The sequence below is a fragment of the Myotis brandtii genome, unplaced genomic scaffold (genome assembly GCF_000412655.1).
Source record: "Myotis brandtii unplaced genomic scaffold, ASM41265v1 scaffold1347, whole genome shotgun sequence".
In the NCBI taxonomy this organism is placed as follows: domain Eukaryota; kingdom Metazoa; phylum Chordata; class Mammalia; order Chiroptera; family Vespertilionidae; genus Myotis; species Myotis brandtii.
In genome coordinates, this window is record NW_005354788.1 from 630,850 (window position 1) to 643,144 (window position 12,295).

The 12,295-nt window shown below is 52.5% G+C and overlaps 2 protein-coding genes across 8 annotated transcripts in view; one reads left to right on the forward strand and one right to left on the reverse strand.

Moving 5' to 3' along the window:
• The window catches only part of CHST10 (carbohydrate sulfotransferase 10), a 36,971-nt gene extending 30,916 nt beyond the window's left edge, over positions 1-6,055 (forward strand). For all 7 annotated transcript variants that reach the window (XM_005860472.2, XM_005860475.2, XM_005860474.2 and 4 more), the window contains 3 exons: positions 333-567; positions 2,780-2,885; positions 4,298-6,055. In XM_005860472.2, coding sequence (XP_005860534.1) covers positions 333-567; positions 2,780-2,885; positions 4,298-4,835 — 879 coding nt within the window. In that variant the 3' untranslated portion in view covers positions 4,836-6,055. The remainder of the gene's footprint in view (positions 1-332; positions 568-2,779; positions 2,886-4,297) is intronic.
• Positions 6,056-9,921: 3,866 nt separating this feature from the next.
• LOC106725086 (ral guanine nucleotide dissociation stimulator-like) overlaps positions 9,922-12,295 on the reverse strand; it is a 4,082-nt gene continuing 1,708 nt past the window's right edge. Inside the window, exons 2-5 of the mRNA XM_014534975.1 lie at positions 11,781-11,959; positions 11,125-11,232; positions 10,272-10,462; positions 9,922-10,121 (exon numbers count right to left, since the gene is read on the reverse strand). Of these exons, the coding sequence (XP_014390461.1) occupies positions 9,922-10,121; positions 10,272-10,462; positions 11,125-11,232; positions 11,781-11,959 (678 nt within the window). The remainder of the gene's footprint in view (positions 10,122-10,271; positions 10,463-11,124; positions 11,233-11,780; positions 11,960-12,295) is intronic.

Genomic DNA, 12,295 nt, shown 5'->3' on the forward strand with positions numbered 1-12,295 from the left:
ACTGGCCTTCCCTGAAGCCCTGAATGAAAAGTGTCCTGCAGTTTCCAGAAAATTAAGGGTCATAATTTCATCAGCAAAGTGACTGGTAGACACCCCACCCACTACCCCTCATTTTGTCCAAGCTGAGGACGAGGAACAAGAGGGTTCGCTTCTCTCTGAACATGGACCTGAGTCCCAGGCCCCTGGAGGTGAATCCGGTCCACAGGGCCCTGCTTATGTCGGATGCAGCTTCTCTGTCTGCCCAGCTGGAGGCCAGAGCGCAGGGCTCCCCAGCGGCAGCCTGTCTTCTGCTCAGGAGGCCCTCGTGCCCTTTTGCCTCCCTGTCCCTGCAGCCAACTGGGAAGATGCTCTCAGACGGCCAGCTGGCTCAGCCCTTGGTCTATATGGAGCGCCTGGAGCTCATCCGAAACGTCTGCAGGGATGCGGCCCTGAAGAACCTCTCACACACGGCCGTGTCCAAGTTTGTCCTGGACCGAATATTCGTCTGTGACAAACACAAGATCCTCTTCTGCCAGACCCCCAAAGTGGGCAACACGCAGTGGAAGAAAGTGCTGATCGTGTTAAACGGTGCGTGCCGTGCCCGTGGTGTGTCCTCCCTCGGTGACTTTGGGGTTTGCCCGGGGAAGGCCACTGTGACCTGGGGGTGGGGGGAGGCAGACAAGGGGGCAGGGAGGAGCCACAGGAAGGGACATCTCCTAAGAGGAGCTGGTAACCTGTCAGACAGTTCTCAGTTGTGTTTTTCCTGTGAGTGTTGTACTTTAAGTTAGTGGGGTTAGTGTGGATACTGGTTGTTCTCAAAGGGCCACCCGTTGTGTTTTTCCTGTGAGTGTTGTACTTTAAGTGGGTTAGTGTGGATACTGGTTGTTCTCAAAGGGCCACCCCTAAGGCCAAGATCTCCTCACTTCCCACGGCAGAGTCCCCATCTCGGGCAGCCTGCTCACCTGGTGGGTCCCGTTCCTTCTCTTCAGATTCACAGCATCGATCCTTACTAGACACTGGCTCTGTCCTTGTAATCCAAGGCCCCACGCTCACTGAGTGCCAGGAAGCCGCCCCCAACACTGCCCTTCCTGTAGTGAGAAGGGCGCCTACCCCAGGCCCTGGGAGGGGAGCCTCTACCCACAGACAAAGGATTCAGTGCCCCGTGGGTAGAAAGAAATGTCCTCATTTTACACCAAGCATCATATTCAGAGGATTTAACTGACTTGCCTCAGGAAATCTGATGTTTTCTTGGGAACAAATGAGATCACTGGCAAGTGACCTCATACCCTAGTCTTTTATTATTCACTGCTCTTCCAGACACCATGTTTATTAGTTTAAACTCTACGTACTCTGAACTGACAAGATACTTATGGGTTCTGTGTCTGAAATTCAGCTGTAAAAGAAGCTGACTGCATGTTGGATTTTTGATGTCATAGAATGAGGTTACAAATCAAATTGGAAACAATGAATATGTGATTCTTACAAATCTGCCACCACAGTCTGAAGCATCAGTCAAGGGCAGGACAAAAATAGGAGCAGGTTGCCAGGTCGCATGTAGGCGCCCCCAAGAGGCACTGCGACCCTCCCAGACCACTGCGGTGAAGGAGGCATGGCAGCGGAGCCAGCCATAATCCTCTTGCTGGTAGAGGTTCTTGCCTTCAATTGTGAAAATTCAGTTTGTAAAAAAACACAGCATCTGCGAAGCGTGATAAAGCAAAACACAATAAGACAAGGTATGCCTGCAATAGAAAAGCAGGTAGTCCTTGTGGCTGCCTTCTGCCGGCCCTGCATGCACCTGGATGGGGACAGATACCTGAGCGGGTCCATGTGCAAATCCACAGGTTGGTTCATTTGACAGTCTTGCCCATTTAGAGCCATCCACAGCAGTTAGCGTAGAGGTCTAGACTGGCACTTAAACATTTGGGGGAAGAATAAATAAAATAGGCTATGGCCACTGCTTAGATGGCCCAACAGAGATTTCCCCCCACCAGACTCCACATGTAACAAGACAGGAGTAACACAAACATGGATGTAAAGGTTTGCAGAGGCTTGGCTAAAAGCTCGGGTAATGACACTTTATTTCCATTTGTCTAAGTTGGGAAAAGAATGAAAAACCTGCCCAACCCACCAACCCAAGGATGCCCCTCCCCAGGTTACATGCGTCAGCCTGCCTCCGAGCACTGTGCTCTTGACCCTGCCATTTTCTCCTCAGTCACTCCGTCTCATCCTTGACCCTCGCTTCACATATATCTATCCCACGACATTAGCTGGATTGTTCTAGCACCAAACACCTCTGCCACTTGCCGCATCTCTGGGATGCCCTGAGGTTACCTAGGAACCCACCTGAGGCCCAGGGATGTGGTCCTGGGAACACCTTGCCTGTCGGGAGTGATGGGCCTGTGAGTGCTGTGGGTGTGAGCAGGTTGTTCTCATGAGCCCAGTTTCACAGTAGAGTGAGTGTGGGAGGCCTTAGGCATTCTGTTTGCATGCAGCGATGTGTCTGTTGGCAGATTTAGCCCATCCCAGTGCGCTACCAGGGGTAGGTATCATCCTTCCTTCCACCCCTTACTCGCTCCCTGGCCCTCCTCCTCTTAACTCCTCTTGGTTCCTCCTGTCGGCTTACAGGTGACCAGAGCTTGTCTGCACTCGCATTTTGCCACGTCTCACTCGTCTTAGTTGGAATTCAATATCACCATGGATATTGGGGATGACTTGCGGGGAACATGGGCCTAAGAGATGGGCATCTTCTTTAAAGGTAGCACTGAGGGGGCCACACAACTTCTCCCTTGTTTACTCCTAGGTGCCTTTCCTTCCATCGAAGACATCCCCGAGAACGTGGTTCATGACCATGAAAAGAACGGCCTCCCTCGTCTCTCTGCCTTCAGCGATGCAGAAATTCAGAAGCGGTAGGAACAGGTTCCTGCAGGGAGGGGCTTTTCGATACGTCCCAGGCTCGGTTCTGTACTTGCCCTGTGTCCCACACTGCGCCAAGGACTCCAGGGGGCTGTTGGTTTGCGTCGGGGAGAGGCAACTTTCCACATGCCCAGAGTTCAGTGCATTTAAACTCAGAAATCTTGATGGGAATTTCAGAATGGCTCTCCACCCTCACCTTCATGCAGTCCATGGGAATGAAGGAAGGTCATTTTCCCAATAGAAGTGAGTGGTCATTTTTGTTCTGCGTTGGTTGTGTTTAGTTTTATGGACTCCTTACTGGATATGACTGTTACTTCATAAGAAAGGGATTTAGGCTGCAGGGAAACCCCGCCTCGTTTTCATTTTCCCCAAAGGCATCGTGCCTGCTTCCCCGCCACTGCCCTGGGAGTGGTGGTGTGGACTGGACCTAGCACAGCCCGGCAGACAGACCCACCAATCACAGCAGGGAGGGCGCGGGCGCTAAAACTTAGCTATAAATTGAAAAGTTCTCTTTACTAGCTATGAAATGGCCCCGCCAGAGCCAAGTTCAACAGGAATAAGAATGTCAGGACCCACCTGAACTTGGCCCTGCCTCGCTCGTCAGCACCTTCTCTTCCTTCCAGCCCTGGTTCCGGAGGCTTTCCAACGTGTCCAAACCCTTCAGAACACAGCTGTTCAGTGCCAGAGCCGAGCCGGGTCAGGGCTGCCCTGTTACCATCCTGGGCTTTTGTCAGGAAATGGTTAGGGCCTGCAAAGCACTGAGCAGTTTCTGGCACGGAGTAAGCCGCTGCAGTGACAGCAGTGGCCTCACTGTCGTCATGGCCTCCCTGGGGCCCTGGGGCCACCACTGCCACTCCCGCAGGTCTCCCGGGCCAGCTCTCCTCCCGCTGGGGCCTGAGCCTCACTCCATCTTCTACCACCACCGCTCTTATTTTTCCTGCCCCTGGCAATTTTGAATTGAGTCTTTTAAGATATAAAGTAACTTTCCTGGCCTCCGTTGTTCCGAACTCACTCTAAGTTCCTGTCCTTAGTATTTTCTGCCCAGGAACAAAACTTTTAAATGTCCTTAAAATTTTGAAACTCTCAAGTAAAACAAAACATAGGTGAAGTAGACGTTTTCACAGTGGCCCCCGAGGGTGAGTGCTGAGGCCCTGGACAGTTACAGTCTCGGAGCTTCCATTTCTTCACCTATAAAATGGGTGCTAATGAGCAGGTTTGCCCTAAGTGGTGTTGAGTGGATTAAGCGAGATGTGTGTGATGTGCTCATCTCAGGGCTCGCCCGGGGGAGGGTTCAGGACATGGCGGCTGCAGCTGCTCCAGCTGTGTCTCCACTCTTCCCACTCCCACAGCCGTCACCACCAGTAGCATCGGCTTCACCTCTTGTTTATCTACATTTTTCCCTTAGCTTGAAAACCTACTTCAAGTTTTTTATTGTAAGAGATCCCTTTGAAAGACTGATATCTGCCTTTAAGGACAAGTTCGTGCACAATCCCCGCTTTGAACCCTGGTACAGGCACGAGATTGCCCCCGGCATCATCAGGAAGTACAGGCGGAACCGGACGGAGACCCGGGGCATCCAGTTTGAAGATTTTGTGCGCTACCTGGGCGATCCAAACCACAGGTGGCTGGACCTCCAGTTTGGGGACCACATCATTCACTGGGTGACGTACGTCGAGCTGTGCGCGCCCTGCGAGATATCATACAGTGTGATTGGTCACCACGAGACCCTGGAGGACGACGCCCCATACATCTTAAAAGAGGCGGGCATAGACCACCTGGTGTCATACCCCACCATCCCTCCGGGCATCACCGTGTACAACAAAACCAAGGTGGAGCACTACTTCCTGGGCATCAGCAAGCAGGACATCCGGCGCCTGTATGCCCGTTTTGAAGGGGACTTTAAGCTCTTTGGGTATCAGAAGCCAGATTTTTTGCTAAACTAATGTGTAGATCTGTGAACTCAGATACCTCTGTTAGACCAGAGGCTAAGCAAGTGGAGATCTGAGCACAGAACTGACACTTCCTCCATCTCACCCCTCAAGACTCCTGCGGGCACCCACGGGCCATGTGCACCTCGGCCGGTGAAGCTGCACCCGGCGGTTCTGGCTTAGTGTGAACATCAGGTGCATTGAGGGCCTCGCCCCCACGCCTACCAATGCCATGAGGCCTTTTACCCAGAAGGGTAAAAGGACTAAACATTTGCAGTCTGACAGACCAGGAGGAGCAGTTACACGGCACAGCCGTCATTTCCCTCGGCTGTCAAGGAGGGGAGGGGCCTGCCTGTCACCGGGGCACAGCAGGAAGGGCACCTCGCGCTTTCAGGAGACCTGAGGAGCTGATGGTGTGCAGAACTGGCAGGAGCTAACGCAAGACCAAGTCTGTGTAATAAAATGACAGCGCTGGCTCTCATCTTGGCGCTGCTGTAATCACAGAGGTAAACCATTCTTTCCACGACTGTCGCCTTCCTGTGGGATTCGGGGTGACCCTAGGGCACTTTTTGGCAGTCCGTCCTTTCAGAATACACGTCTGAGCACCCCTAGTCCATATTTCCGATCCTCTGTCTGCCAGGTGGTTATCTCACTGAGCCCAAGAGCTACATATTCAGAAAAAGGGGAGTGGAGTGTTCTTCCCACCTGAGAAGCGAACGTCTTTGGGAAAAGGAAGAGCTGGTGGGTTCTGGAGCTCAGGCTGCTGTGGATGTGGGCGTGCCCGTCCTGATGGTTGTCCCTCTCTTGTCTTTGTTCCACCTGGATGGGCAGCAGGGCTTCCCTTTCCATCCCCCCAGGCCCTCCCTGGGGCTGAAGGCCAGCAGGGCAGCGTGGCAGTCCGTGCAGTTTACATGGTTCAGTTTCATCTCAGCCAATTGCTCCCTGGACCTGTTTTGTTAGTGCCGTCACCCCGGGCTGTAAGTCGGACGGTGAGGTTCACCAGCAATAAAATCCTGGGCTGAGGCAGCCTCCAGGAATGCACCTCCCAGGCACCGAGGAGCGAGCTGCGGCCACCATGTCAGGTGCCTGCTGACACCGAGGCCCGTTTCCCCGTGAGAAGTCCCACGTGCCGTGAGCCCAGCTTTTCTTCCAGGCAGCTTCCCCCTCCCCTTTCTCAAAGGGGCTGCCTGAGTCTGTGAATGTGAAAGTAATAAATAAAAACTGTCCAAACCCGACACGTGCTGCACTTTGAGGGGGCTCTCTGTGGCCCCACACGGTCCCCGCGGCCTGGCCCCAGCGAGGGGCCTGCAAGACTGCTCTAGTGGCTGCTGGTGGCAGGACCACAGAAGGAGAGGCCCAAGTGTGACAGGCCCTAGCGCTGACCAAGGGGCGTCGGTGTGGTGGCCTGTCATCAGCTGACAAGCAGGGGATGTCACATGAGCTTTTTCTGTAAAGTCTTGTGAAAATCCTTTCACACCTGATCAGCCAATTGATTACCTCTTTCCTATTTGCAATGTAACAGTGTGAATAATACATTTGAGTCTAAGGCCTTAAAGTTACAACTAATTTTTAAAAAACACCTTTCTTCTCAGAAATAAAGGTCAGAAAGCTGCGTCCCCATGTGTCCCCAATCCTCTGGCTTTTAGATTTAGGTCACTTTTCTTCGGCATTTCAGTCATTTTCCTAACAGATTTTGCCCAACAAGTAGGGTTGGCCACCAGAACATCTGGACATTTCACAGGATGTCCCAAACGTCCATTCCTCACCACCACCCCATGCGCTGTAGCTCCTGACTCCACACAGCGCCCCACTGCAGTCACCTCCACCAGAATCATTCGCTTCCTTCCCTCTCCAAAGCCCACTCCCCGCCCCCCCCTGCCGTGCCTCAGGAGGAGGTGCCGTTCTCCTGTCACCCAGACCCTTTCCCCCTCACTGCCACCCAGAGGGAGCTTTGAGGATGCAGCCTGGAGCCAACACTCAACACTGCTGGTCCTTCCTGGAAACAAACACCGCCTGTGCTGGGTCCTCCCTCACCTGGCAGGTGTCGCCTGGGCAGCTGTCTCAACCTGTGCCCATGCTGCTCCAGGAGCCCTGTGTCCTCAGCCCTGGGCCTTTGCGGCTGACCCTGGACCTGCCAAGGGGTAGGCTGGAGGGTCCCTACAGGGAGGGGCACTAAGGTGGGTGTGGGGCTGGGGTGCCCCCAAGGCGCAGTGCTCACAGCTCATTCCCTTCCCAGGTAAGGGAATGGGTAGCAGCAGGAGACGGTGGCTGATGGGAAATGTCAGGGTCAGAACCCAGTGGATGGAGTGTCATCCTGTACACCAAAAGGTTGCGGCTTTGATTCCTGGTCGGGGTGCATGTGGGAGACGGCTGACCGATGTTTCTCTCATCCTCATTTTAGGCTTTCTTGTGTCCAATGGCCTGAAGTCTCAGAGTGTAATAATAAAAATTTTACTCAATATTTGTGTACATTGTGCTCCAGTCTCATAGCAAGACTGAGGAGTCAGTGGGTGAGGGAGAAAATCTAGGTGCTGCCTTTGTTCCGTTTCATTCAGGCCCCTGGGACAGTGACCACAGGGACGTGCCCATCAGCACATTTGCGATGAGGATGTGGGCCCTGTTCACATAGGATTCACGTTGTGTGCAGACAAAACACTGGTCTCCGCCCTAACTGGTTTGGCTCAGTGGATAGAGTGTCGGCCTGTGGACTGAAAGGTCCCAGGTTCGATTCCGGTCAAGGGCATGTACCTTAGTTGCGGGCACATTCCCAGTAGGAGGTGTGCAGGAGGCGGCTGATCGATGTTTCTGACTCTCTATCCCTCTCTCTTCCTCTCTGTAAAAAATCAATAAAATATGTTTTAAAAAAAACAAACAAACACTGGTCTCCACACCCTCTGCTGCCCCCGCTCCTGATGGTGTGGCACCAGCGGCATCGGGGGTGACTGCTAGCCCCTGGTGCTACTATAACAGCACTTCTGACATTACTGGCCTGAGGATTGGTTGTTTCCTCCTTTAATGTATCTAAATTGGACCTTAACTTTTATAAAATATTAACTACTTGGACTGTGGTAACAGCTGAAATGTAGAGCATTAGAAGTTGTTACTCTTCGTGAAGAAAAAAGTGTGAACAATTTGAAAGCCAACAACTTCTCCTGCACTCATCACCCTGACACCTGCCGAAGCTCCAGAGCACACACAGGGCCTTCTCATGTCTGCTGAGCCGGAGCTGCTGGAGCCTTGAGCGCTTAGGAACGTTAAATGGTAATTGTGACACATTGCGGAATGCTGAGTGTGGATTGGGGTTAAGAGTGAGAAACTGCAGGAGGCTGCAGTCTTAGGGAGGTTGCTACTCTTTCATGGGTTTTACTCCTGGAACCCCACTGGATTCTTGTGATGAAGAGAAAAATAACCATTTTGAATCTGTCCAGATAAAGACCACCACAAAGAAAGAAAACTGCATGTTAATGACCTTGATAATTACAGATGTAAATATCCTCAACAAAATGTTACCAAACCGATTTCAACAGAACATTAACAGGGTCATACACCATGACAAGTGGGAATTGTTTCTGGGGTGCAAGGAAGGGTCAACATATGCAAAACAATTGATGTAATACACCACATAAATAGAATAAAGGCCAAAAATTCCTCGGTCATATCAATAGATAAAGAAAAAGCTCCGAGAATCTATGGCACAACATCATGCCTGTAGTTAACAAATAATGTGTTGTGCACTTAAAAATATGTTAAGATGGGAGATCTCATGTTAAGTGTTGTTAGCACAAAAAGAAAAACCCATAAATAATGGGACACAAGGAACTCAGAGGTGATGGAAATATTTAATACCTTGGTTGTGATGGTAGCAACGTAAGTGTATGTTGCTATCACCACAAACTCCTAAATTGTATACATTAATTATGTGCATTTTTGTATAATAGTTATACCTCCATAAATCTGGGGGAAAAGAACATAATGCTCAGAAACTAGGATACCACTTGTACCTTGGTCTTGGTTCTAATGTCATTCTCCAATAAAAGGAACAAAAGCTTCTCAAAGAAATGGTTGAACCTGAGACAGAAGGTAATATCCTATATAATAAAAGGCTAATATGCAAATAGACCAAACAGTGGAAAAACGGGTCGCTATGATGTGTGCTGACCACCAGGGGGTACGTGCGGAACGTGGCAGGCATCAGCCACTGCAGGATGGTGGAGCAGGTGAGCAGGAGCACCAGACCAAGGTGGGGCGCTGGTTGCTGTCATTGGGGCGAACCTCTAGTGGTTACTGAAAATTCTTTGCTCCCGTGCACTGCAGTCCTGCCTAGCGCTCGCATCTGCTGCCTGCGCCGACCCCACTTGCACCCAATGCCAGCACCCGGCGCTGGTCCCAATCGCTCAGCACCGTCAGTGGGTGCGAGCAGCAGCTGCTGGCCCAGATAGCCCCTGAGGGCTTCTACACCTCCCCCTGCTCCTGAGGGGCAATTGGGGCAGCAGCTGCTGCTTGAGCCTGCTGCTGGCACCGGCCCAAACCATTCCATGCCGTCAATGGGTGGGAGCAGGACTGCCGGCAGATGGGACCAGGGGCCGCAGTGAATGGGGCCGGGTGGGGGCACGGAGGATGGGCCAAGACCCACCCCTGTGCCCACCGCAGCCTCTCAGCCCACAGTTCCTTTCAAGATGCTCAAATTCGTGCACTGGGCCCCTGGTGAAAACCAGAAAGTACTAAGCAGAAAAGGTAGAAACTGTCAATTCTAGCAGTCCCACTTCCTAGAGTTCACTAGTGTTAACATTTTATACATTTCCAAACTGTATTTCATCATTTTATCAGTTTATACTTGTTTAATTACCAGAAAAAAATTAAATTTCAGGAGTTATTTTTAAAATGTGTGGTATAGTGAGCATCTTTCCATATCAGCATATATACACAAACATATGTCTATATACACGAGTAGATATCATCTACACATATTTTAAATCAACAACTTTATTTCTCTTTGTTCCAGAGTATTTAATGGATTATAGTCTACATAAATAGCTAGGTATTTTGGGAAATTATCATTATTTGATATTATAAATATATAGTTCGGGTGTATTCCTCTTAGTTATTTGATGTAATTGCCTAGAACTCTTAGAACAGAGAAAGAGAAGGCTTCCAGCGCAGCCAGTAGCTGGCTCCATAATGGCTTCAGGTACTGCCTTGGGCCAGGCCAGGCCAGGGCAGGGCCTCTCATTGGACCAGGCTCTGGCCCCTGAGCAGGCCCTTCCTCTGTCTCTGGAGAGCTCTGGAGCTCAGGGCGTGGACCTGGAGCAGGAGAAAGAGACAGATTGACTCACACACCTGGCTTTCCCGTGACTTTCCACAGACAGAAAAGATGCCACCGCCTTTCAGGGAACTCCAGCCCATGAGCCTGCCCTCCCCAGAGTATCTGCCCAGGTTATCAGTCCCCCTCACCTTCCTGAGTTGCCTTGGTGGGCTCAAGATGCTGCAGCTCCAACCATAGATTTTGGGCGTGGCCCACCAGGTGTGAAGCAGGGGAGTTGATGGGCACCAAGGCCTGCTCTGCCTCGAAACAGGCGAAAGGAAGGGGCTGCCCCAAACCCTGGACCTGGTCCAGCCAGGTCCCCACCATCGCAGCAAAGGCCCTGGGGAGAGGCAGGTGGGCAGCAGAGTCTGAGTCCTGGTCTTTCCTTCCACTCTGCCCTCCCGTGGCACACTGGCTTAGATCGGAGCCTCTGTGCAGGCCCCCCTTGCCCACCCAGGGCACAGCCCCATGCCACCCCCGGCCCCTGTGTGGCTGTCCTGGTTGTAGCAGGTATGGGATCCAGGAGGTTCAACACAGAGTCTGTGTGAGACTCTTCTTCCCACTGGCAGCTCTCCTGAAGGTCCAGTGCACTGCCCAGCCCCACCCTCCAGGCCCTGGGCATCTGGGCTGAGGACTGAGACAGACTTGTGAGCAGCCTGCTCACCACAATCCTGTTCTGAGCCTGGCCACAGTGGTCAGGGGAGATGGATATGGAGAGGGGCAGGCAGAGCGGGGTGGGTCTGTGGGGGGGCAGGGGACTCTGAGGGACAACTCAGCCCAGCGTCCCCTCTGGGTCTACAAGGCCCGGGACCCCACCCACTGTCGTCTTTGACTCCTGTCCTCCTGGAATAGAAGACTCCAGAGCTCAGGCCTTTCTTGGGAATCAGATGATGTATAAGATTAGGGTTCTGCCAGGCACCCTCCCCCCTTCCCCTCCCCACACACACAGTCCCCACTATGCTGACTCTGGGGGCCCTCCTTCTGGACCCGGAGACCACTCACTTTATGACTTGGGCTTGCGGTGTGTCACCCCGGTCATTGTAAGGAGGTGTGCCTCCAGATGGAAAAAACACTCTGATGGCATCAGCCCTGATGGATGGTGGACACGACCTGCGAATGGTGGACAGCGTGACTGCTGGACCCATTGCCCAGAACTGAGGCCCAGGGATTGTGTCTGCTTCATTCCTTGAGTCAGGCTAAGTGTCTCCAAAAGTGCATGCACATTGTCGAGTAAAGAAACTCCAACCAGAAGCATGCCATACATCTGAGTGGGCCTGGGCCCCTGCTCTCCCCAGAAATCCCCAGTGTGGCTACACCAAGGACCAGGACCGGCTAGGTGAAATCTCACACTGCTTAACAGGTTGCTTTCCATGTGCTTTTCCAACCTCCGATGCCACAGGCCGCTGATGGGTGTGTCAGAGTTCTTTCCGTGGGACAGAGTGAAAGAATTGCCACCAACAACCGCTGCACGTCCAGCTACCCCGTCTGCAGAGCCAGGGAGCAGGTGAGACCTGCCATGGCTTGTCCCCACAGCAGTGCTATGAGGTTGACCCCCCCAGCAGCCCACTTTTCAGAGGAGCATCCTGAGACTCGGGAAGATGTGGTGACATTTCAAGCCTCACAGCTAGCAGTGGGCAGAGTCACGAGTGTGTGCTCACCTAGTTAAAAGCTCCTCCAGGAACCGTTGGGCTCTGGAGAAGGCCAGCGTGGAGACGTGGGGGACGATTCCCCCCGGGAAAGCTGGTACCATGGCCATGGCCACCTTCTCCGAGGTGCCTTGCTGGAGGGCCTGCATCCTGCAGGACTCATGCAGGTTACCAGTTCGCTCAGCTGCACCCTGGGTGGGAGAAGGAAGGACATCCATGTCAGCGGCATGACCGTGAATCCCACAAGGACGGAGGTTTGGAGCTCACTCGGGAGGTCCCAGCCCCACTGGGACGTGTGCAAGAGGCGGGACAGGAGTGCCCCGGCTGGACGAGGTTCTAGGTCTTCAAAGTGCCACTGAATTTCCGTGCATGCTCATACAATTGCCACCTTCTCCGCATGTTTTTTTCTTCCCCCCTTCCCTTTAGCTGAGGATCAACAAACCTCCTTGTAGTAATAGTCCAAATGAAGGGCCCGGGCCCTGTGAGTCCTAAAGAAACGTCCTCGTTATACAGATGAGAACACAGAG